Source organism: Strigops habroptila, chromosome 9, assembly GCF_004027225.2.
Source record: "Strigops habroptila isolate Jane chromosome 9, bStrHab1.2.pri, whole genome shotgun sequence".
In the NCBI taxonomy this organism is placed as follows: Eukaryota; Metazoa; Chordata; class Aves; order Psittaciformes; family Psittacidae; genus Strigops; species Strigops habroptila.
The window spans coordinates 7585407-7611342 of NC_044285.2; the positions used below are offsets into that span (position 1 = coordinate 7585407).

A 25936-nucleotide genomic window follows, 5' to 3' on the forward strand; every position below is an offset into this window, starting at 1 on the left:
AAAGCAAAGTAGGTGATAGCACCAGATAGATATAAGGAGTAGGTCAGCTATGGATGTTTTATCTTCTTCCACAGTACTGTGAATGCATCACCATCCTTACCCAACACACTTCTTCGTATTTAGGTGTCAGGCATGGGCACAAAATGACCAAGTAGGGCAAGAGGGTCTTTGCCAGCAATCTGGCTAGACTTATATAAGGAGAGCTTTAAACTAGATTTAGCTTTGGAAGAGGCTGGAATTTTGTGCGGTGGAGAAGAGCCAGAGTATTAGGAGCCAATGGGGCTGCTGCACTCTTAAATTAAAAAAAGCCACTGTTTTCCCAAACTTTTTACATCCACACATTCCAGTAGGCTTTCTTTTCTACCAGTAGTAGAAACGATTCCCTAATCCACTGGCTTTTCCTTTCTCATATCCCTCTTGTAGATATTTTTCCTGTGGATGCCTCAAAGATGGGAATCAAACTGAAGAATAGGATTTTTATGTTGTAAGCTCCTGCAATTTTTTTCTTTCTCTTTACTTTCAAGTGCATCCCAAGCAGGTGGCAGCTTTCTGGTTTCATTTGTTCACAAAATGAACTCAAAAATGCAGCCCACGCCTTCCGCTTAAACGATGTTGATCCCAGGTCTCCTCGTAAAGGACTGCTCAACCAAATCGTCCCCTTATATCTAGATGGGACAACAAATGTCCTGCAAGACTGAGCCATCAAACCACACATCATGTTTCTTAGCAAGACCATCATTTGCTAACAGGCTGCGATATGGCAAGCTCTCTGGGAGTAGGATTGCTCTCACTTTACATCATGTGTAATTCAAATCACATTCATTGTCTTTCCAGAGAAAAGCAAGCAAAACACAATTGTTTCGTGAGCAAAACACAATTATTTATGCTTATCTTTTGTATGCTCTAAACCTGCACTAGTTCAATGACTTTTATTCAAAATTCAGGACACAGGTTATTCAGACAGCTCTGGTGCTGAACTTTGTAGGAATATGTGGATTTAAAAGTTCAGGCTCATCTCTTTCTGCATTGACCATTTTAATACCCTTCACTTTACTTTGCTCAAACATCCCAATGGGGTGCCCCTTCTCAGCAGCATGATGCTTTGGAAAATGTAATCCTTTGTATGTGAGATTTGTGTGTCTAAACAGCTTTGTCTGTAGTTCATGAAGAGATAAAGGCCCTGTTAAAAGATGATTAACCAATTAACTTTATTTACCTATGATTACAATGTATCTATTATCTCCCTCCATTGATTTGATGGGTAGCCACCATTAGGTGCCTAATTCTAAGTGGCTAAACTACCTGAGACTAATTCCACTGCACTAAACCGCTAAACCATTCCAATGGTTTAGTACTTCATTTTGTGCATGTCCCTTGGGATGGGAAGCCACAGTAGTTACAAAGTGAAGGCCAAGAACTGGAGATAGCAATAGGCGAATTAAACAAGAGAGCTCAGCTAAATTTTCATGACCTTAATTCCCCTAGGGAATCTGGAGTCCAGGGAGGGGGCAGCAGTTTGAGGCTTCTTTTTTCCCCTCTTCCAAAAGATTTTGTCCATCCCTAGAAATCTCATATAAGTTAGAAATATTGTAAGTTTTCTGCTTTGGTTGCTTCCTTGGCTAGATAGGACTGGAGTAACAAGCAGCATAACAAGTACATGACAACATATGGAAACAGCAGTACACAAATACACTCAGTGCAAGAGAATCCAAATCACAATCTTGGGCATTCATTGACTCGGCTAGGTTTGGCAAGTAGAATAGGGATTTATGAAAATAAGGTTGTGCCTTTCAGTGCTTTTCAGCTGATTTTATGCTAAAAGAAACCTGAGGATCAGAGCAATGAGACATGCAAGGCTATAGTCTCTGAATTCCCTGCAGGCCTTATTATGTGTGTAAGGAGACAGACAGCAAGTATTTCAGAGCTGAGGAAGCTATTGCACTTGATTTAAAGGTAATTATAGTATGTGAGTGACAGCAGAGATGGCATGTGATGCATCAGACACCTTCTCTCCATTTTGCCTCCTGCTTGACAAACTCATCTGCATGCTGAATGAAGGATAATGTCTCATAGCCTTCTGCCTCCACCCTCATAGGCTTTCTGCTCTGCTTTCCCCGTTCTTCCTCACAGCTCTCCTCTACTCAGGGATTTCAGAGAGAATATCTAGAGTTTGCTTCTAACTAGATCCTTATTCCATCCATGCCTAAGTCAAAACCAAAACATTTATTCCTATCAATAGTTCTTGCTCATGCTCTAGGGTGTAAAAATTACCAGTCTAGTGGGCCATTGAGAAGAAAATAGACCCTGCGCTGAAATATTATTGTTAGCTGCAGCCTAGCACTCCAGTGCAAACAAATACAGAAGGAAAGGGATGTTGTATTCCTTGGTATTTTTAATCTGCTCATTTTGATTCCAGTAAGTCAACCAAAGCCAGTGTGAGAGTGAGGATTCATTGTGAATAATCAGTTATTGAAGTGAATGAGTCTGTAGTTGTGCATACAGTACTTTCAGTGCACAGCGTGGATCTGATGGCTGACAAACGTGTGATAGGCACAGGAAGGTCTTCTCTTGCACTAACACAAGTAGTTCCATACATGCTGCAGGACATTGAGTCCCAAGAGTTTGGAAGACTGTTGTCTAAGCCTCATTTCTACAAGATCTGTCTTGGGTGTCATGTAAGGGGTTGTAGACCATCCATGATTGCAAATAGATGTATTTACATTAAAATAGAAAGACAGGGAATACACACAGAGCTGATAATTGTTCACATTATTCCATCTGCCTAATAGCAGAACAAAATTACTGGCAGAATTGGGTTCACTGCAAGTGAAAACAAAAAGCCTGAGGCATTCAGAGCCATTAAAGAGAAGGGAAGGTTTGGACTTTGACCTATGACTGTCATTTGCCTCCTTTGACTGCACCTCTAAGTTGAGCTGAATCAAAATGAAAGCAATCATGGATTGAATGGTATGTCTTTGTGGGCAGCAGGTTGCCAAAGGGAGGGAGGACAGCAGTTCACATGACTTAAAATGGCAGCATTTCTTTCACCAGTTCCTAATTAAAAAGGTTGTGAGCCACAGAGCTCTGTGTGGTAACCGTGGATGATGAGAGCCTTTGGGGTTTTCACCCCGTGAATGGTTACAGCCTTTGGGGGTTTCACCCCTTCAATTTAGAAAGTGAGAATTCAAGTTGTGGCAAGGATATCATTTAGATCAACTTGTTTATGAGTGAACAATGTTGCTGAGCCAACCAGTAAATAAACAGTGATTCTGGAATCTGCAGGGAAAGAAATGTCCAATCCTTCTTCTGATAAATGTCACTCCAGTGGTATTGCTTTTGTCTCCTATATCTAGAAGTAACTGAGGTTTTTAGGTTAAAGAAAGATACAGAAGGAAATCGAGAGTCATAGAGTTGAGATCTGTATTCTTTGACATGACCAGATCAGGCTGACTGCTGTAACACCAGAAAATCAAGCCTGTTCTGTTCTTTTTCACTAATACCTGCCATAAGGACCTTCCTCAGACCAGTTATTCAGAGAAATGTCTGATGGAGGCTAGGGAGCAAGGGAGTGAATACAGAGTATAACACAATAGTCATAGTGAAATTGCCAATAACCAAATAGATTTGTTTAACTACTTTTGGATAATAACTGTTCAAGGCCAGTTTGGACAGAACCTTGGGCAACATGGTCTAGGATAAAGCTTCCCTGCCCATGGCAGGGAGGTTGGAATTAGATGATCTTAAGGTCCTTTCCAACCCAAACCATTCTATGATTCTGTGAATAGGGATTTTTTTATTGTTATATTACACTGTGCTTATATGCACTTCTGGGCACCCCACATGTGTACATGTGGATTCTCTCCTTTGCTGTGTATCTTTCAAAGCAACATGTCTAGGATGCTGCCAGCATGTCTAGCATTCAGCCTTCTCCTCCATAAGATGCCCTTATTCTCCCATCAGTGATTTCCCATGATAAGGGCTTCATGGCTCACCTCCCTCAAGTAACAGAAATGTAGCAAACATCTTGTCTGAGGTATTTAACAGAGGGCTCAATACTTGTGGTGGAAGGAGGGTGCTCATATGAAACTGTAATGACTAGCTGTCAGGGAGATGCATGGTGTCCTTTCAGCAACTGAACACAAACAGATGAGGGTAACGGTGGTATTTCTCCAGTCCCTTAATTAGAGCTATGTGATAGTAGAGGCACAAATGGAGATGTTTTCCATCATCTCTGGTGAGGATGGAGGTGGGGTAGGGAAGCCGGTTTGCTCTCGTTAGCCTCCGGCATCCTTTGCACTGTGATACATGTTCACCTCCTCATTTTTATTACTCTCTCTTTAGCTGTTTATTTCTTCTTTTGTTTCTCTCTGCATTCCTTTCCCTTCCTTACCTCCTTCAGATTCCTAACAGGAACTAGCTTCCATTTTAAATAACTGGAACCTCCAGTTTTTCCATAGGAGACTTCTCTAACTCAATTGTTCAGAACTGCAGTACACTTTAAAGACCACCTGTAGGGTTCTTATGTACAGGTAGCTCAGTGCTGCAAATAAAGGAAACTGAGACACAGTTAAGACTGAATACTCCGAACAAGCTGAAAACAGAGCTCAAGACTTGCATTCCCAGCTCTGGATTCTCACCTGTAGGTTCTATGTACATAAGTGAGCTCCCCTGCTCCATGTCATATACAACAATGCACAAGCACAAACGCGATGCAGGAAAAAGAGATCTGGGGGCTTAAAGAATATACTCGTATCAAAGGTGCTCTATAGAAGACAAGGAGGATAGTTTTATTTCTAGTCTGAATGTGAAGAAACTTCAAAAGGGGGAAATAGGTACCTTTTCAAGTTCCTGGGAGAAGAAAAGAGAGACCTACTTTCCTTCATTTCTGTCTCTGCCCCTCACAACCTTTTCTTCAGATCTAGTTTATCACAGCATCAGCTGTATCTCTCTTTCCCCACACAGCATGGATACAGAAGCTTCTTCTAGGCGATTGCACTGGGGGAGCATAAGGGGAGTCTCAGACCATGTCCCTCACAATATCTCTTCTGGGAAGTCCAAGGAAATGCAAAGTCCCTTGTGATAAATTCAGAGGTTTTGGCAGGTAGACAGCAACAACAGGAGGTGGAAACAGACAGCTGTGTAGGGGAGGAAATGGCAATATAAATACATGTTTAATTGCAGTTTAATTACAATTACTTAGTAGGCAAAGTTTATTTAAATGCAGTGTAATTAAAGTGAGACCTTGATTTAATCACAGTCTTACCAGATACGGTTACTACTATTTTTCTTCGCCTCCTCCTCCTCCACCACCTCTTGCATTCCCTCTCCTGAACTTACCCAAGGAAATTAAAAGCCAAGGCTTGAAGTAAGCAGAAGGTATCCATCTTGGAAAGTTTTCAGTTTCCTGAAAATTCAATTGCCAGGTGGCTACCAGCCCAGAATTTTCTCTCTGGAAATTGTGAAACCCCCATTCTGTCCTGGCAAGCCGTTATTCTTCCTTAGCAGCTAATGATAATGGATCCTCATTAGCTGGGAATGACTTATCATGAATATAATTCATCATTGATGGCAGACCTCATAACCCATCTGCTCACAATGAGTAAATTATATAGCCCAGTCAGATGAGATGGATTGTTCTTTCTGATCTACCTTTGGAGTGTCTCCACATCCTGTTCCAATCAGTGCATATTTTGTCTTCTCTCCATGATCTAGGTGAACATGAGGAGAGGCATTTGGGCAAAACCTCTTGTGCAGCTGACCCCAAATATCATCATTCACCATTTTCCCTCTTCCACTGTTGCTTCTTCCTATGCTCCTTGCCATGAATCTGGGCATGGCAGTAGCTTACTTTAGGAGACAAGTACTAAGATCAGACATCTCTGGATCTATTGATATGTTCATGGCTTGCTCCTGCATGAAAACTTTCCCCATTCTAAAATTATCATAGCACTCAGCTCTTTCACGGTTGTTACATGTTTAAAACACTATTAAGCAGTCCCAACCAGAATAGGAAAGGGGAATGATAGGTTATTCTTTTGCCTTCTCATCTGAGGGCTGCATTTCCTCCTCTTACCTTCTTCTCGAACGGTTAGTTAACATGTGGCTGATAGCCACTCCTGACAGCACAGTTATTCCCACCCTTCACCAAGAAGAAACTAAGGCACAGACTAGTAGTCATAGCTGGTGGTCGACATAGACATGGCAGACTGTGGGGGAAGGGGAAATGTGCACAGCAATTTGCCAAAAACACATGGCAAAACGGTGGTCAGACTGGGATAAAAGTCTCTAAAAGAGCACGGATTCAAATATTCCGTTTCGGTCTGCTAATTGAGTCTCCCTTCCTATCACCTGTAAGTTGCTTTGAATTGAAACAAACTTGAGTATTTCTACTTGCCTCTCTGAAATACACAGCACATAGCTATGTACTGATATTATCCCAAAGATTTGTTAGATAAATCTTAAAACCCTCTGCAAAGACAGATAGGATAATTCTGGAGTGTACCAGAGGAGTGGTGTCCAGTCCATCACAGTGCCAGTCCTTAACAGGTAATTCATATTTCTACCACCACCTCAGCTGACAGTTACCTCTGCAGCAAGAATATTTATGCTTCCATGGAGGGATCTCTTGTCCCTGCTTTTGGACAATTCTGGAGAAGGTCTTTTGCTCTTTACTCTCCATGTGATATCTGGTTCCCCTCTGAAGTCCATAAGCTGTTAGCAAGTTTGCTGACTTCAGTGAAAATATCATTTGCTCCTTCCACATCAACACCAGTTAATTCATGTTACCTTACCCTGCATCTGTCTCAGCCTTTTTTCCAGCAGCAATAAAAAAGGGAAAGAGTTAAATCTATCCATAAAACTGTGAAGCTGCTCATTAATTACTGCATATTTTATTATTTCATTGAACCATACTGGCCCTGCCTGAAGAAAAATAATGAACTGCTGGGGTCTTTGCTCAGGGAACCAAAACCAGAGACATGGAAGCTTTTCCCTCCCTCCTTTTCTGTCACAGTTTGCTCTAGTTGCTTGCTTTCTTTTGAGGTTTTTTTTTCCCTTTCCTTCCTTCCTATGCTGCTGACATTTTAACACTCTGATCACTTCTAGGTGACCTGACCATCTTCTGTACTGTTCTTGTTATGATTCATATGGATAAGAAAAAAACAGGAAGAAAAAAAGCGAGTAGAGGTGTTAGTTTTTACTGTCCTTCCTTTCCTGACTCTGAGAGTGTGGCCCTCCATCTCATTCAGACTGGTGCTCTAGGTGGGGAGATCTCTCCCAATTATAGGCTTTCTAAGAGCTGAGGGTCACTGAGTCCTTCATACCCCTGTGAAGTGGGTAAACAGGCTGTGAAACCTATTTAACCTGTTGTGCTGGGCCTTGTGTTGCAGATCACAGTAAATCACACAGAGCCAAATGGATTTTTTGCCCCCATGTTAATATTTAATTGACAGTAAATTTTTAATAGGGACTTTCACATGTCATCCTGAGAATGCCAAGTGGGCAAAAGAAGGAAAGGGACAAACTTAGAGGAATGGATCCAAAGCATTGGGGAAGGGAAAAGAGGGAAGATGAGGGGAGAAAAAGGGAATGGGAAATGGAAAATGAGAGGAGAACAGCAAGGCAATAGTCGCTGCAGCATCTTTGTCTGAAGATGAGTTTCTCAGATAACAGCAGCTTAGTGGAGCTCCCTGCCCTCACAGCAGTGAACAGTTCACACACAGCAGGGAAGGAAATAAGCCTGGGAAAGGGTCTTTGACCCAAAGGTACTTGTACCCTTCCAGAGTTCATGTCTCACATCCAGCCTTTCCATCAAGACAAATAAATTAATCAGTGATCTGTGAGTCCAATTTGGCAAAAAAAAAAAAAAAAAAAGAAACTATGGTTGTGGTCCAAAATCCATAATTACACTCTGGTGCCGTGTGTGACTGAGAGAAAGGCATAGAGTCGCTACGGAGAGACAGATACCACTGACTAGATAAAGAGCTGGTGTGGAGAGATACAGCAAGTGCTTCTGATAGATGGCAAACATTAGATGGAGTGGATATATAGTTAAAATTAAAGAGATGGATACTGTCAGTACACATGGGAAGATACCTTGTAGAGCCATACTGTGAATATATGTTGCAGGGAGAGGGATATTAGATAGACACTGTCTGGGAGAAATGGGTAAGGCAACAAGTAATGCTGCAGCTAGGCGCATAAAGATTGATTCTGCTGATAAATAAATTCTATAAATACTACAAAAGATATCTCAGTAGCCTGCCATCTATGAATATTTGACACACGCATCGAAGAAACTGCATAGCACCTCATCCAAAATAAACATAACCAAGCAGCTCCTAGATATGTGTGCGATCATACTGTTTAAACATTTAAGAGATGTTACCAGCTGCAGCAAAACTAGCAATTTATCACCTGATTCAAAGCTCATTTCACCCTGATGGACACATCATTGATGGCCTGGCAACAGCATGGCAGAAAAGGCCAGGCCAGCAGGTAGACAATTAAGTGCTGAAGCAACATTGGATAACTAAATGGGAAAATACAGTGTTCGAATTTCAGAATTGGAAATAGGCCACAGCCTGAGTATGAGCTTCCCATCTTGCATCCAGGCTTACCAAGGGATGACGTTTCAAATAATTTGCACCACTGTGTTGTACTGGCCCAAGCCTGATATTATGGGCTTGTCTGTCCCATGCTGCTGTTATAACCCCAAAGCCCCCGTAGGGACCTCCATTCCCAGCTCTCCTCAGCTGTCTCATTGACAGTCAATAGTGAGCAGTCGAATGCTGTGAGCAGTCAAAAGTCCTGCTCCTGAGAGTGCTGGCAGCAGTGCAGAACATCCTGTTCTCCTGTAACAGGCTTTAGTTATCATCTACATGGAAGCTTATTCCTGCTGAGGCTGTCCGGATTGCTCCTACGCTTAGCAGATGCTGCCCCAACTGAGAGCCATTCCAGGGAGACAGATCCTGCTGTGGTTCCTGTGGTTGGTAATCCTGAGGACTGCTGGAGTACGGGGCATCTGAGGAGTGAATGTACTTTCATACTTTATATCTTTCCACCCTCAATGTGCCTGTCCTCTCTCACCTCAGACTTCTGAGCCTCGCAGAGGGCCCATTTCCTTGCTGTGGTCCAGACTGAGGTTTTCAGTATTCCCACTGAATGGACTTCTGTATCAGCTACTGTTTTGTTCACCTCCCTAGCCACCTTTCTAGCCTGTGCTTCGGCAGGATCTCTCCTTTTGTTGATTGCTTAGCCCCATGTCAGAGATGATCATTTTGTGGCTACAGGTCTCTACTTAGCACGTGTTATTGCACTGTCATTGAGGATGACAAGCTCCTTCCTGGGGCACAGGTGGGCATCCTCTAGGCTACTGCTGATGCTGCTTGTCCAGCACTGGCTGCCTGCGCTCTGAACCCTCTGAGAGTTTATGATGCACCTCAAAGCCATTCTGGCATACGCCAGAGTTGGTTTGCTAAGTTCATTCCCTCTGCAACTTGAACATGCAGGTCCACAGTGACGGAAAGGCAAGCACATTAGCCTCTGCTCTTCTCCTGCAGCAACTCCTCCCCACTACAATTACTGCTTTAAAACAGTCCTAAGCACAAACTGTTTGATTTAAATTCTTGCTATCATAAGCATTATATTAGGAATATGTTTTATAAATCATTCAATCTAATGCACACTCATAAAGTTGCACAGAAATAACTCTACAAACTGTCTTTCAGGTTGCTATGGATGCTGCCTTTAGGGCCCAAATGTTACTTCATGGGGAGAAAAGGAGATTATATATATTTTTAATGGCTTCAAACACCAAATTAAATTTGAAATTAGCATTGAACTCTATCATCCGTTTTCAATAATGATGCTTAATGTTATGTGAGAGAATCAAGTGCTTTATATGGTAGGTGTCGATTGAGTCTTGTTCAGGAAGTTGTCCAAGGGCTCTTGGATATGACATGCTGGGAAAGTGATTAAAACCCTCTCAGGTTAAGTGAGAACAGTATTTTTGGTTTTCCCCTCTCCCCTTCATTTCAATCTTCCCTAGCAGCCAGTTTCTATCTCTAAGGATATATTTTGTAATAATAATTGCTTGTTATCAGTGGATATTTTCCAGTACAGCAAAGATATCTAAATCCAAAGCATCCAACAGAGGAAATTGATAGGTCTGAGTTTGAGGAGTGTTAGGTTAATCCATCTCAAAGGATACCCTCTGTAAGAAGTGAAATGTTAAGCATTTCCTGACTATAGGGAGTAGTGTGGGAGAGGGGTATGCCAAGCTTCTAAGGGGGCAGATCTCAAAAGCAGCAAGGGAATAGAAAGCTCAGGAAATCTTCCTTGATTGTCTCCCTGCAGACTTCTATTGCACTGGAAATGTCTAGAACAGCACAAGGTGGAAGGAAGCATCTCTGAAGCTAGAGCTATTGGTTTGGGGTGCCTGGCTTTGCTCCTCATCTCAGATCTTTAGACAGATAATTTATCCATTTTGCTTAATGAATTGCCCCTGAGCAGCTTAGGTTAATATGACTAAAAAGCCTAATTGTGTGGGCTTTTGCCTAATTCTGGGTGTTTTTCTCCCAAACTTGTAGGAAACAGTTACAATAAATGCATGTGTGTCGGGGAAAGGCAACCAGCAGGATCTGTGCTGTTTTTCACTGAGACCTGTTGCTAGGAGCACGGCTGAAAAAGGCTGCCTAAGGGATGCTCTCGATCACTGTATACAGCCTCTCTGACCTTACTCTGCCACTTCCCAAGCTCCCTGCTTTCCCAGAACTACATAAGCAGGCACCACTCTCCCAGGAGTGCCTGCAGTTTGCATCATTCCTTGCCATAGTGCCCATCTATGAAGTAAGTGACATCAAAGTGCCACAGGCTCTCCCTGTTGTTGTATTTATCATGACATGATTTGACATTACACAGCAGTCCTTACTGACAAACCAAGAAATACTCTAAGTATGAAGAATTAGGGATCCAGGCCTTGCACTTTTGCCAAGTTTTGTCACAGGGCATATATCTTACATCTTTTATTTCTTAAAATTGTTGCATTGGCTGCTCACTGAATTTAGAATTCTTTGCTTTCTGTTCTAAACCCGACAAGATTTAAAGCAGTGTTGTTCCCTGCATCCGAAATGGCTACAGAATTAGTGGTGAATGATACTGTTCAGGAGTTCAGCAGCTCAGCTGGGACATGCTGGTACAGCTCCATGCACATCAGCAGACCTTTTCCTGACAAATCATCAGACTGCTTCCCTTCTCAGAACGCAGTATGGGGTGTTTCAAGCTGCAAAGCTTGTATGTAAAGTAAATGCATTGTTATTTAGAAGTGATTCATATTGTTGGGAAGCCCAGAAAGGGAAGCTGATTGGTGAGTAAGCAATGGAGTGTGATAGCCCTGAGAAAACCGCTGTGTAATAACAGCTTTGATTCCTTGCAGGATAAAACTGTATAATGTTGCCATTCTTCCTGCACCTTTCATGTGTACAGCACTTCATATACAGTGAGTGTATTACTTTGTCTTGTGGACTTATAGCTGGTCTGATCCTTCAGGGCTTTGCTAGTCTGCTTGAGAGAAATATGAAGTTTTCAAACAAAGTTTTAGGCTTAAAGTAACATCTAAATTATAGATTTCTGAAATCGCCTTGGCAGTGTTTCTTGATAGGCTGCTTTTTGAGCTGAGCTGATAACCCATCTTGCCTCAAAGATGCTTTTCTGTGCTCCTTGATACTGAATTGCCTGTATCATGCACCATTAAATCTGACACAGTTTATCTGCAGGTTGGCTGTGCAGAAAAGGAGAAAGCCCAGTGTAAGCCTGGCAAGCTCAGGGTAAAGTCAGCAGCAGTCTGACGTTGCTGCACCAGCTCAACCATCCTCCACCATTCCAAGAGTCTGGGTTCTTCAGCAGCATTCTGTGCTTTTGTAAGGGTTTGTGTGTTACTGACACTAGAAATGTTATCATGGAGGTACCTATGTAAAGCTGGTGCAGCAAAAAGCTCTGTAGAGAAAATGATGCCATCATGATTTGATGGAGAAGAAAGAACAGCGCACAGCAGTCAGTAACCTGTATGCATTCATGAATACAACCTTCCCAAATGCGTCCCCTCCGTAAAGTGTGTTTGTATATTCCAGCACTCAGATTTGTGCTGTTTGTACTGGCAAACATTATTTTGTGGGCTTTTTCAATGCCTTGGGGGACAATTCATAAGCCAAAACAACTCACGATCTGGTCTTTTCCTGGTGTTTCAGTTCCTGGAAGACAAAATCCACCATGAGAAGAGCAGATGTCTCTTTATAGTGGTGCAATAAGCAGCTTTCTGAGGCAAAGAGACAAAATAAGGAGCTAGGAAAACATCAATATAAAGGCAAATGCCAGGAAATACAAGACTTCCTGACTAACAAGGTTTTCAGGTCTAGTGGAACCAGCATGCACAAGCCCTCAGCCTTTGTGTCCTCGAGCTGGATGGCTGGCTTTGTCTGCTAGACAGGCTGGACAACTTCAAATCAGAGGCCAGGCTGAGTACAGAAAATCTGGCAGCTTGTGACAGTTTCTTTCCCATCTGAATAATCTCCCCTTCACTTTTATGACTTGTTGTTTTCAGTATTGCAAGAATTACAACATTTCTCTCTGAAATATGATCTGACAGCTAATCCTTGGTATTACTGAGCACCTCTCTCTCCTCCTGATGTCAGCAAGAGTCCTACATCCTCATCATTCCTCCAACTAAACTCCTCATTATTGTCTGGCAGAATCATGAACGCTCACTTCTGTCCCTAATGGATCTGGAAACTTGCTATTTTCTTTACTGAAGTCTTGGTTTGCGAAGAGGATGTTTTGGACCAGACTCATCAAGGTGATTAAACACCTATTTTCTTTCTGCTTTCGGTAGAGAGAAAGGCACTTACACAGAAGAAGTGATTGGGAATGGCTTTAAACTGAAAGAGGGTAAATTAAATTAGACATTAGGAAGAAATTCTTCACTATGAGGGTGGTGAGACACTGGCAGAGGTTGCCCAAAGGAGCTGTAGCTGCCCCATCCCTGGCAGTGTTCAAGGCCAGGCTGGACAGGGCTTGGAGCAACCGGGTCTAGTTGAAGGTGTCCCTGCCCATCGCAGGGGGTGGAACTAGGTGAGCTTTAAGGTCCCTTCCAACCCAAACCATTCTATGATTCTCTGATTAAACAGCTTTGCACCCTTATTCAGACTAGACAGGTGGTGGAGAGCTCCAGACACACCCTAGCTCTGTCACCATGCTATAAGCTTGCCAGCCAGGTAGAGTGATGGAGTCTTCTGTGTTCACATCATTGGGGAACTGGTTCAAAGAGAGAAAAGCAGTTTACTCAATGTGACTGCAAGCTCACCAAGTGTAGAACCCGTATCTTTCAAACCCAGCTGGTTTAGCCTCATGATTCAATTTTCCCCTAATTCACAGTCTGACATATCTTTGCAGTCACACTGCACAGAAGAACTGACCTTTTATCATTTTTGGTCGTAAATCAGAGAGTGACGTTAAATGCTCAGGGTGGTTCTCTATGAAGTGATTGTTTCACTGCTCTGCAAGCTGTGCTCTAATTTGCCCCATCCATCCAAATACATGTCTTATTTTGATTAAATGAATACTTTTGTCAGTTTATGTTGCTACAGCTTTCACTCAGAATGTGCTTGTTTCTGTGATGTGATAGTATTCTTTTAAGAGTTTTAGTGGGAATTTATAGGTGCATATATACATATACACACACATAATTACATTCAGAAAAAGTAAGAAAATGTAATTGCAACTTCCAGGTAAAAACATAGAACATTTTGGTAGGCATTTGAAAATTGATCTTTATAAAATATTCAGGAAATACTCATGTTAACAGCCATTTTAAAAATTGTTCTCTGCTGGGAATTGATAGATGCTACAAGTTACAAATGGATTAATTTGAAAACAGCATCTCACTGTTAAACAGGTGAAACATTATTAAATATAGGAACACAGAAAAGTATTAGGAGATTTATTGTACAACAAACAGCAATGGCAACTTTTATATGCGCTTTACTATGTTCTTTTTGCAAGGTGATGCCGCCTCCTTAGATCAGAGCAAATGGCTGTTGTTTTTCCTCTTGCCTCTGTTTATTGGGAGTCATATGTTCCTGACTGGTAGGCCCTTCTGGCACAAAGAATCCTTTTAAACCCTGTTTGAGTTCTGAAGCAGGATGAAGATAATGCTTCATGTTTGTGTCAGCCCTCCATGCCTATTTTTTTCCTCCTGTGCTAAACCACTAAAATTCATCCTTGTAATTCCTGACAGACAAATTTTAGGAGGCAGGGAGAGCATAATGAAATATTTGCTGTTCTTCATGAAACATCTGGCAGGGCTTTGGCAAGATCAAGGAATTAGCAAGAGTTGCCACTTATATGCTGTAGCTGACATTTTTTGTTGTCCTTAACAAAGTCCAAAGCCATATGCAAATCAGCTGCATAATGAGTGAGGTTAAGCAAGGTTTTGGATTTGGTTCCATATGGTGTTAAAAACCTAATTGATCAGAATGTTTTGAAATATACTGAACATGAGTGTTCAGATTTGTTTTATCTGAATCTCATTATGTCTGAAAGAAGATTTAGGAAGAAGGCAGAGGCTGACGTCTTAACCTGGGTCTATTATCAGTTATCTATGATCATACATACTTCATCAGATGTTTCTGCTATAAACCCCACCTCAATTGGCTTTAAAAGCAAGATAGATTTCTTTGGCCTAGCCTCCTCTTTTATTTTATGGATACACATACGCACAGTGGCTCTCTCACTTTCCTAATTATAATATCGACTAAACACACTTGTTCTGGGCAGGAAAGGAGGAAAGAACAAAAGTTATGTACCAGTCTCAGAACTTTTTACACTACAGCATCTTCTCAGATCAGTTATGATGAACATCCCTGGAATGAGATGCATAACACTGAGGGGGATTATGATGTTGCAGATTTGTGTTGGATTCATTTCAAGAAATAAGTGATAACATAGGACCTTGTAGAGATGCAGTTACTTTGAGAGGTGGCCATGTTGACTGATGTCTGTCAGCTGGAACCTCTTAGGCTTCATCTTTGCCACTATGCTGGTTTTAAATGACTTGTTTTCAGTATGCTTCAGAAACTGTTTTCTGTGACCCTTAAGCTGAGATTTTCCTGAAAGAAGAATTCAGTGGTAAACCAGGTGTTGAACCCCAAGATGGTGCCATACCCTTTCCTATCTCTGGACACTCCAGAACCAGAATCATTCTTTTTATCAGAGCTCAGCAGTTTAAATCCCAGTCATTGCTTAACCGTTTGAAGACACATGATTGTGAAAGAACAAAGAACTACACAAAGGATTTCTAGAACACTCATTCCTTACTTTAAAAGGTACAAGAACGGGTCAGGTTCATGTAGAATAGGGGTATGTCCATAGTTCCTTACTAAGTATCCATAATCATATTTATGATTAATCATAATTTATGATTAAGATCATAAATTAATGCCACACAAACCTGCTTTTAGCTTCTAGCTTAAGCTCTCAAATAGCTGATGAGAACAATTTACAGTTTAGACAACCATTTCTGCCTGCTTGTTGACCATTCCAATATATCTCAAGTCATACCCAGACGATCTGAGTCTCACTTCAGGTGACCTGATGCTTTGTCAACACTCACCTGAAGATTAGAGTCAAAGAGCTGGTTTGCCTTTGTCAGTAGCCAGCTCCTTCCCTGAGGTTGCTTCCACTGAAATGCAATAGCATCAAGGTTCAGTGATCTTTTGTTATCTCTCAGCTAGCTGTAGGAGTAACTCCTGATACCTCCTATGTCTTGTAATGAAAATTGAGCTCTGAATACAGAGCAAGCCATAGAATTGTGTAGCTGTGTAGGTGTGTGTGAGTCCAAGTGTATGCATATATACATATGTGTGCCTCTATTATTTATCTAACTGTAAGGAAAGATAGATAAGAGATGGTGATCTACTTTGCGTGCTAGTATAGACATATTTACATATACACACACATATACACATCTATCACGGATTCTCTGAAACATCAGAGTGGTTATCAGCTAAAAAGAGATTTTCATGAAGAAAGAGGTTTCTTCATGAAATATGAATAAGAGGTTTCTTTCTCCTCCAAGGGGTATAGTGGTTGGAATTTAGTCTTTTACATCAGTTATTAGTTCAGTCAGGTAGTTAACATGTCTATCTGTCATCTGGTGTGCAAGCAAATATTTGCATGCATAGTTATCTGACCAAAAAAACACCCTCTACATAAAGCAGATATGTAACTAAAGCACAGCCTAGACATGTCTTGAGCATCTTATAACATTTGGCTTTCAAAATCCCAAATCGCTTAAGTCACTCAGAGAGAACTCAGGGATACAGACATATGGAACTTGGACTTTTGAAATTAAATATATAGAACCAATTACAAAAATTGGATGAAGTCGGTGGAATTATATGAAACAGCACCTAGGGAAACAAGAACCCAGGAGAAGCTGCATGCCTTCACATCATTTATCCTCAGCAGTACAAATCTGCAGCATCTTAGCCAAAATCTTTCCACATTTCTTTCCCCCACTCAGTGCAAATGTCTCAATTACTGGAAGCACCCAAAAGCAATTACAAGGATTCCAATAATCTTCCTGTATTACCTTGGCTGGACTGCAAAGTATCATCAATAACGTGATTATTGTTTTGAGAAGAAATTGCTTGGGGTAGAGACACTGTGAGAAAAGCTCCCAAATATTTTCAAAATCATATTTTCAGCAACTCTAACATTATTCAGTGTCCTGATGAGTTTTGGTAGTCTTAGCACCTTCCAATACAGGAAGACTGGGCTGCTGATATTTCCACAGGAAGCTTAAGCTGTAGAAAGCCCAAATGTTACCTGTTTTGAAAGCATTTCTTTTGATTCTTAAACGCAGGCTAAATATGAGGTGCTACCAGTGCTTTCTGGTGGATGGGTATTATCCCATCTATTTTATGTCACCCATCTTTCATTTCCTGTGTTTATCTCCCATGTATAATGAATATAACAAGATTGCAATGGGCCAGATTTTAAACCATTTACTGTTAGTTGCTTCACTGGAGCTGGCCATAAATTTCTCTTCAGCGTAAGACTGCAACACCTAACCAAAGGTAGCAAAATACACTAATGAGGTTTCTCACAAGTACTCATTGGATAAGAACCTTTAATTAATTTCAAGAGCAAACATGGGTTGGGCTCCCGTGTGCTGGTCCAGAGCTGATGCAATGTGATATCTTTCCCTTAAATAAACACTAAGTTCTAGTGTAATATGGATCTATAAAGCAAGATCAGGGCTATGCTTTCACAAGACGCTCTAACCCAGGCTCAGTTTCCCAATAGTGCCTGAATATACCATGTGTCTACTTATAAAGGTCTTCAGTTTGCTTAAAATCTGTGTTCAGAGCTTGAGCTCTGGCGTCCATGATGAGAACATAGTGCAGATATAGGCAGTCAGGTCTCAAGTTTTCTTAAAGGATATCTCATGTTGCCAAGGAATTCACACAACAAGCCAGTGCTGGTTGCCAGTTTTAGGTGAATGAACTGTTCCCACTTGTGCAGAATTTGTTTGGTGTGACTGAAATTTAGCAGGTTGCACAGTGTGTCTGTGGAGGTATAGCTGGAGTTTGCCATGCTTATGCCCATGATTAGGTTCATCTTAACTAACTTCTTACCATAGGTAAGTGGGAACTTTACTCAGTACCCTGATTTAGCTCTTCAGCACTGGCGGGGATGCAGCTGCTTTGTTCATGTCTGCCTTTCCAAGCATCAGATTTATAGGGTCTTTAGTGTTTTGTCCAAGCCAGGTACTGCACTATGTGAAGAGTCCATCATTGCAACCAAAGGGAATATACAACTTCAGAAATCTTTCCTAAAGTACACACAGGATGGTGCTTCCATGTGCTGAAATGTAAAGGTATTAAAGAAGAAAAACCCACAAAACCTTAGAACTGTTGGAGGGTGAGAGAAGGAAAATTAGTTATCTTTGAGGTCTGCACCAACTGCCACAGCTCCATTTCATGGCTGACTTGTACCTGTCCAAGTCAGTGGGTTTTATTAATGCATACAAGACTACAGCTACAAGAATGCTAAAGATGCAGTGTTAGCCCTGCATTGATAGATAGATTGGTTCTCCATTAGGAAGAAATTAATGATTGTTCATAAGACCAAATCCACAGCCTTCAGCTTCTCACCAGCGTTTCCATTTTGCAAGTCTAAAGACCAGCTTATATGAATTTTATTGGTTAGCATAAGAAACATGCCTGGATTTGAACTGATACCTGGAATCCAGGAACGTCATGTAACATCAAGCTAGTACCCTTCAAATGGGAGAAGAGTGCTTGCTTGTCCTCTGTACAAACCTGTCTTTCACAGAAAGATCAAAGGTGTATCAATGACGTGTAATTCAATTAAACACAGTACTTCATATTCGTACAAGGCTTTTCAGTTTGCCAAGCATGTGTAATGAGAGGTGTGTACTCAACATCTCCTCTGCTCTTACAGCAGTCATCGACCATCTTCTCTACCAATAAGGAGAATGGAGAAGTGGCTCCTGAGAAGACTAAGAGTTTCTGCTAGATGCAAGTGCTGTTGAGGGCTAAATTGTTGCAAGCCTGAATGAACATTAGGGGACAGTGTTGACCAGGAGTCAGCCCATTTCTTGCAGTTCGTGCTCTCCCTTTATTTACACGATGTCTTCCCTTCTCTCTAAATGATAAAGCCCCAGTTGCTCTTTATGTATCTAGCTGGTGCACAGACATCCATTTTTTAATCTGGCCAAATCAATTATAAATATTACAGCCTACAATTACCCTGGGAACTCCTGCAAAACTGATTAGTATGAGTCTTAGCAATGAATTATATCTTTCTCTTGGTTATTCTCAGCAGGAAGAAAGAAAAAAACCCAAACAAAACACAACAATCTACACTCAAAACAAGACCAAACATCTCTCAGCCGTAGCAAACAGAATTCAAGGCAGTGTTTAATTATGTTCTTCTTGTTCGTGAAAGGATTGGCCATGGTGGGCTGAAAGCCAGAGCACCTGGCATTGCCTTGGGCTTAGCACACATTTTCTCAGGAGATGTTGTAAGATGTGAAAGTCCTTGGCAAAGAGTCTTTGGAAAGGGAAATCTCATGGGAGCCTACAAAGTTCATCTTGTTGTTTGCTGTGTAGCAACAAAGGAGGCGAATGCAATCGTTCTTTAAGCTGGAGTCATCTTGCTGATCGCCTCCCTTGGCGAGGCCAGGGACTAAATAAAGCCTTGTCTGGCTTTTCTCAGGCAGAGGGGAAGCCAGGCTGCTGCCTGGGGAGCTCTTGAATTCCAGAGATGAAATTAGAAAGTCATTACAAGGTGTGCACCACACCTTGTAACAAGTGAATCAAGACACAAAGAGCAGACTAAAGCCCTTCTTCATTGGCATCTTGTTGCTCTAGTGTATTTCTTACAGATGTAATTACCTGAAAGCATCATAGTTGCTTCATTTATGTCCTAAAACACTTCTTTATGAAGCTATTAAAGGCAGAATTGTACTCTGGGATAACTGCAAATGTGGCTGCTTGAGATTTGTTGTAGATTCATTACAATTCTTCAGAGGCAGTGTTCCTGTGAAATAGTGATGGTGAAACATATGGATTCCTCAAAAGCAAAACTGTGCAAGACCACACACCCTTTTAGGTCTGGTGACACAGGTACAATGTTAATATCAGTAAAAAGAAGGGCAAGGCAATCCCAATTCACCTCAGAGAGGGTAGCATCTCTGTAAAAGCTGCAGGACACTTCACCTAGCAGCATGTACTGTTCATACAATTGGTAAAACATTGCTGGAAAAGAATAAGAGATTCTTTTCTAGAAAGCAAATCGTATCCTGGGCTGCATCAAAAGAAGCATGACCAGCAGGTTGAAGGAGGTGATCCTGCCCCTCTACTCTGCTCTCATAAGACCTCACTTGTTCTGTGTGCAGTTCTGGTGTCCTCAACATAAGAAGGACAGGGAGCTGTTGGAGCAAGTCCAGAGGAGGCCACGAGGATGATAAGGGAGCGGGAGCACCTCCCGTATGAAGACAGGCTGAGAAAGTTGGGGCTGTTCAGCCTGGAGAAGAGAGGCTGCGTGGAGACCTCAGAACAGCTTCCAGTATCTGAAGGGGGCCTACAAGGATGCTGGAGAGGGACTCTTCATCAGGGACTGTAGCAATAGGGCAAGGGAGAATGGGTTTAAACTTAAACAGGCAAAGTTCAGGTTGGATATAAGGAAGAAGTTCTTTACTGTGAGGGTGCTGAGGCACTGGAACAGGTTGCCCAAAGAAACGGTAAATGCTCCATCCCTGGCAGTGCTCAAGGCCAGGCTGGACAGAGCCTTGGGCGACGTGGTCTAGTGTGAGGCGTCTCTGCCTGTGGCAGGGGTTGGAACTAGATGATCTTAAGGTCCTTTCCAACCCAAACCATTCTGTGATTCTATGATTCCCCTTCTGCTCAGGTGATAACTGTGGTCAGGGAACTTGCTGGAGTCTCCAGTTCCTGCTTGAGTGGAGAAAAAGTGCACCCTTCTTTTAGGTGAATGCTGTAATTGCTGAGAACTTGGCTGGTTTAGGTCAGACATAAATCTTTTTTCTGTTTTCTCACAGGGAAATGTCTGATATCTTGAGAATTTTCAAGAAAGACATTTCCTGCCTTCTTTAGTCTGTGAACTGTATCAGAGACATGCTTGGCTCATCATACATAGCCACATCCCTGCCTTGGGCAGCTTCCAAAGGATTGGGGCATATCGTGATGGAGAGAAGATTTAAGGAAAGGAGAAAATAGGGTTGCAGACAGGGTGATTATGCAGCTACTGGGATGTTATTTTTCCCTGCAGAGACAAGATGTTTGATTCCTTCACAGGGTGTCATTGGTATGCCCATGACCAGCGGTGGTCCCCAGACTTAGCTTTTTCCTCCTTTTTGTATGAAGGATTTAACCACTTACTTCCCGTTTCACTCTGACAAGACTGCAGCAAATTTCACAAGAGTGAGAGGAGCAATGTGAAAATAAAGCAAATGCTCCCTTTCATCCCCTAACACACTGCAACTGCGAGGCCTGTCAAGTGAAGGTCAAGCAGCAGCCCTGAACAATAGTCACAGATTCCCTAAGAGAGACAGTTGTCAATGCCTGTTCTTTTCAGCCGAAAAAATAAAACCCATTCTATTCTGAGCCAGTCAGTAGAATACAGAGAGTGAGTGACCTGCCACACAAGCAAAGTGTGAGTGGAAAACCTCAAGAAATTACTTAGGAAATGTCTAGTTTTATTCTATGCTCTGGAAGCATATGCACAAGTGAAGAGTTATGTATGGAAGAAAGATAAATCACCAGCCATCCCCATGTACACTGTGTAGCTATAGTATATCAGCTACCACTATAGGCTCCTATAGGCAGTTCAGTGGGGCAGCTGACTTGCGGGGTTTCTATCTAGCTGTGACCTAACAAGTAGGTTGACTTAAAATAGGGGTTTGCAAGTAGTACCTGAAATAAGCGTTTTCCAGTCATACCAGAAAGCTCCAGTGATGCTGACATGTAAGGAGGGACTGGGTTCCCTTCTGCTTCTCCTCATGTTAAGTCAAAAAATGCCCCAGAATTATTTTAAAGAGTACCAAAGCTTGCTTGCTTTCCAAAACCAGGCAAACACACACACCCACATAAAAAAGGAGAACTAATTAAGATCAAGTCATATCTCAATAAATATGCAAATTAAAAATCAAAACGAAGAAATTCTATTTATCACATCATAAAGTTGCAAATTGCTATCGTGGCTTCCATGGGCTGGAATAGATGAGGTCTATAAGGCTGTAAGTTTTGAATTAGTAGAGCAACCAACATGCATACAAGTTTTATTGTGATAGCTGGGGGACTGTTGGCTCGAGATATATCACCAGCCTTCCCTCCCCCTCTTCTGTACTGTATTCACGTTCATGGTATCATAGACTGTATTTGTCTTGGAGTTCTCTAATATAATGTCATTGGGTTTCCTCATTGTTTACCTTCTGTAAGACAACATCATTATTCTTTGATAAAACTGTTTCATGTCCCCTGGGGTTTTTTTTTCTTCTTGGTTTCTTTGTTTTCTGTTTTTTGGAGGGTTAGGGGGATTCTTTTGCAGTTCTTAAAAATCAGATTAAAGAAATAAACAAGCAAACAAAAACACCAAGAACCTGCCCCAACAAAAAAGCCCACAGCTCTCTGTTGGAAAAGAAAGCAGTGGTATGCAATAGTCCAGATGTTGACATTTCTGCTCAGTGCCATGTTTCACCATTTGCATACTTTCCTAAAGGAGCCGGTCTTTGTGATGGGGAGAAACAGCATGTGATGACTTCGCCAGCATTGTTAGCAGGACTAGCTGGCTTGCTCACATGCCACGTGCTGCCATCACTCCTTTTTCAGAAGACCCTCTAACCTGCTGGTTTGAACTAGCCCTTTTGTATTGCTTTGGCCTGGGTTTTAAGTATTCCTACAGCAGAAAGTGAATTATTGGGATGGAAATTTCCGTATAGTAGAGATACAGCTGGTTTGTAGAGTTTGGTAGTGTGATATAGAGCCTATCAACTTTTCAGTCACCAGTGTGCTTACAGCCTGTGTTGGCAGTGACAGGAAGTTGGTTCCATCTATTTGCTGTTTGGTAGCTCTTGATGTGATTTGTGGTGGTGGTGTTGATCCAGTGGGTATCAGTCCAAAGTGGAGAAACCACAACTAAGGTAAGCTAGTGCTAATTGACTTGCATGTTCATTGTCACAGCAAAGGGCACAACAAAGTAGAAAGAAAGTATTTTTTCCTGACCTCTACACATGGTCTAGGCACAGCCTCACTTGTGGGGAACCTCTCTCTGCAGTATGTCTGCCCAGGTAGTGAGTTGTCATGTTCTTGGTGGTTTGTGTACTATGTATGTCAACATACATATGTATGTATGGCAACAAGGAGGAGCTTTTGAAGTCCATTACAAAGGCTTTATGCATAAATACGTTCATCCTAAGGACTGTCCCTTCAGACTTCAATGTAAAGAAATGGCAGTTTTGTATGTTTTTGTTTTTCATTCACTGGTTGTTGTCTTCCACGTTTTCCTTCCATAGTAAAGTGCTTTTGTGCCAGGAGTTGTTTTCCCCCTTTTGTCAGAAATCCAGTCCTAAAATCATTGAAGTTATCAAAAAATTCAGAAGGTCCTCTGTTACTGGGTTTTCCAGCTTTAAATAATAATTAGGACTTGTTCTTTTAAATTGGTGTCCTGTTAATGCAATGCTTGACCTTCAGTTCCTAGGCTGCAAACTGGATCAGTCCATCTGTAAAATATCAGTGAACTGGGTGGCAACTATGCTCTGTCTCAGTGGCATTACCAGCTCCTCCCAGACATACAAGTGCAATATTGAAAGTAGCTATGCTTTTGTTCTTTTTGACTTTAAAGCTGCAAGATCAGAGCTTATAAATGAGAAAACAAGTTTCCCTGAGTTTAGTCAGCTTTCAACATTATCATAGGTACTCGTTAGCTTTGTAATTCAAGCCATGCCTACATATGAAAAACTAAGAAGAAATCCAGCCCACTGGCCAGACTCAGCAGAGACCACTGCTTGTTGCTGTTTGTGCTGGGAGGATTGTCCTGGTTTGTTTTGTTTCATGTCACATACTCAATTTCAGGATGAGTTCTTCCTGACCCAGATTTCTGAGCAGACTGAAATGGAGCCAGAAACTGTAAAAGTGCATAATTATTCTTTTATTTATTTTTAAGCTGTACAGCTCTATGAAGCTTTCAGAGAATCCTTTATACCCAGCCTTTGAAGTAAACTAAGCCAGAGAAGAAGTGGGTTGACACTGCTTGTTTCTGCTCGCAGAGTAGTCTGCATAAAGTTAAGATATGGAGTCTCAAAGCTAGGAAAAGCTTTTGCCTTATTTTTTTGGCCTGCAGAAGAGAAAAGGGATCTATACATCCAAACCCAATACTTTACACCTTTGGTATGTTCTGAAACCTCAGATACTGGCACTGCTGCAAAACAGCTGAGAGCTGGAAGATTATTCTGGTTACTGACATGTAAATGAGCAGACCACACATTAAAGCTGTGTATGCTCCATCTGCCAAACCATTCATTCTTCCCAACTTGGGACAAATTACAAACTCTGGCCCAGAGGTGGAAGATTATTATTCCTTTCCCAGTCCCCCAAAGCAATACATTCCCCTGCTTTGAGTCTGATTGAAAACATTGACCTGGAGGTGAAAAACATGCTATCTGTCCCCCTTATTCATCCAGACTCTGACCCAGGCAGCATTGAAACCACAGGCTTCTTTCTGGGCTCAGAAAAATTACTCAGCTGCCCTCCTGGGCTAAGGCCAAATGGGAACTAGGCAGCCAAGCAGGAGAAAGACCCTGTCCTCCAGAGCCATCAAGTCTAGCGGTTACATTTCTGCCTTAAATATTGCACTGCTGATGTAATACAGTATGTATTGGAAATGGACATATAAAGAAAGCCTATGACCATTCCTGTAAGTAAATGGCAGGAGGCTGCAGTGGTGTAACCTACCCTCTGAAAGTCAGACAATGTGACAGGTACATCCATTTAGAGTTTCTCATCAGCCATTCAGATTTGCCTCTGAATTTGGCTCTTCCTCAGGAAGTCGTGCTCTCAAAGCCTTTTCATGCTCCTTCTAAGATACAACACTCCTGGTATTTCTGCCCTCCTTGGAGCCAGTGTGCTTGAAGACCTGAAAGCCTCCAGTTTTTGTTTGTGTTGCCTCTTGTTAGCAGTGCTCTGAGCTTGCACAGAACAGGAGGAAAAGATGCCAAAGCACTTCAGCTCCTGGATTAATTAGGTCTTACACTAAATGTGGAACTAAAGTGAGGTGGATGATGGTTAAACCAGCAACCTTCTGCAAAATGAATACCTCCTCTTCTACTATATTTCAGCTTCTATAACCTTGTAAGTGCCTCAAGGCAAGAACGGTGTTGTCTGTATATCAAGCGCTCTGTTTCTGTATAAGCAAGAACAGTAATAGTGATAACAATAATAATGTGTTTCTCCTGTGAGGTAGGTAAGGATCACTCTTCATTTTACAGGCGGTGAAACAGACACAAAGACATACAGAATCTTGTTTGGTGCCATCTCATACCTTATTAGCAGAGGCAGGATTGAACCCAGGAAACACGTTTCGCTGTTACTTGCTCTTACCCCTAAAGAACAAACCCTCCTTTGATGACGTCCAGTCTCTCTTGTGATTTTTCTGCAGAAGCTGCAGCAACAGCAGCCAAGAGATTGATGATGAACCTCCTTGTGTGGAAGAAATTGATTATAATACTGACAGTTGCTCTGATGGTGAAGAGGACTTCTCGGAGCTAGACCAAGAGATCCAGGAGTACCTCTCATGGGTGGAAGGAAAGACAGAAGATGACGAAGTAGCCACAGGACAGACATGCAGCTCCAAGGCTCTCAGGGGGCTCTATGTTTCCAACCAACCAGCAGCCAACAGTACTGGTCTCCCTCTGCATTCAGCAGCACTTGGGATGTACAGTGGGTTCGAGAGCAGCCCTGTGTGAACAAGGCTTTGACTTTCAGAGCATTAAGCAAATGGGTTACTGCTCGTGTTTGCCTGTTTGCTGGCTTCAGCATCCCTCCCAGATGTGTTGCTCCAGTTCTGAATAGAAAATTGACCATATGTTTGTGTAATTTGTATACATATTTTGAGAATATACATATATTGACAATGATTCCTTATGCTTCATACACAAAGCAGAGCGAGGGGCCACTGGCGCTGGTGGTACTGTGTGAGAACATCATGCATTCCTAAACATAATCCCTAGTTTCACAGCTGCTTCTACTGTGGGGTTTCATACAGATTGACCTGAGGAATGGTATTCTGAGACCAAGGAAAAGATTCTCCTTTTCCTAGTTTAGGCTTTGATTGTGGGAAG

At 41.9% G+C, this 25936-nt stretch overlaps 1 protein-coding gene across 1 annotated transcript in view; it reads left to right on the forward strand.

The window, feature by feature from the left end:
* The window catches only part of AGBL1 (ATP/GTP binding protein like 1), a 268169-nt gene extending 242518 nt beyond the window's left edge, over positions 1–25651 (forward strand). The window contains exon 23 of the mRNA XM_030498061.1: positions 25255–25651. Within this exon, the coding sequence (XP_030353921.1) occupies positions 25255–25561 (307 nt within the window). The 3' untranslated portion in view covers positions 25562–25651. The remainder of the gene's footprint in view (positions 1–25254) is intronic.
* The last annotated feature ends 285 nt before the right edge of the window (positions 25652–25936 follow it).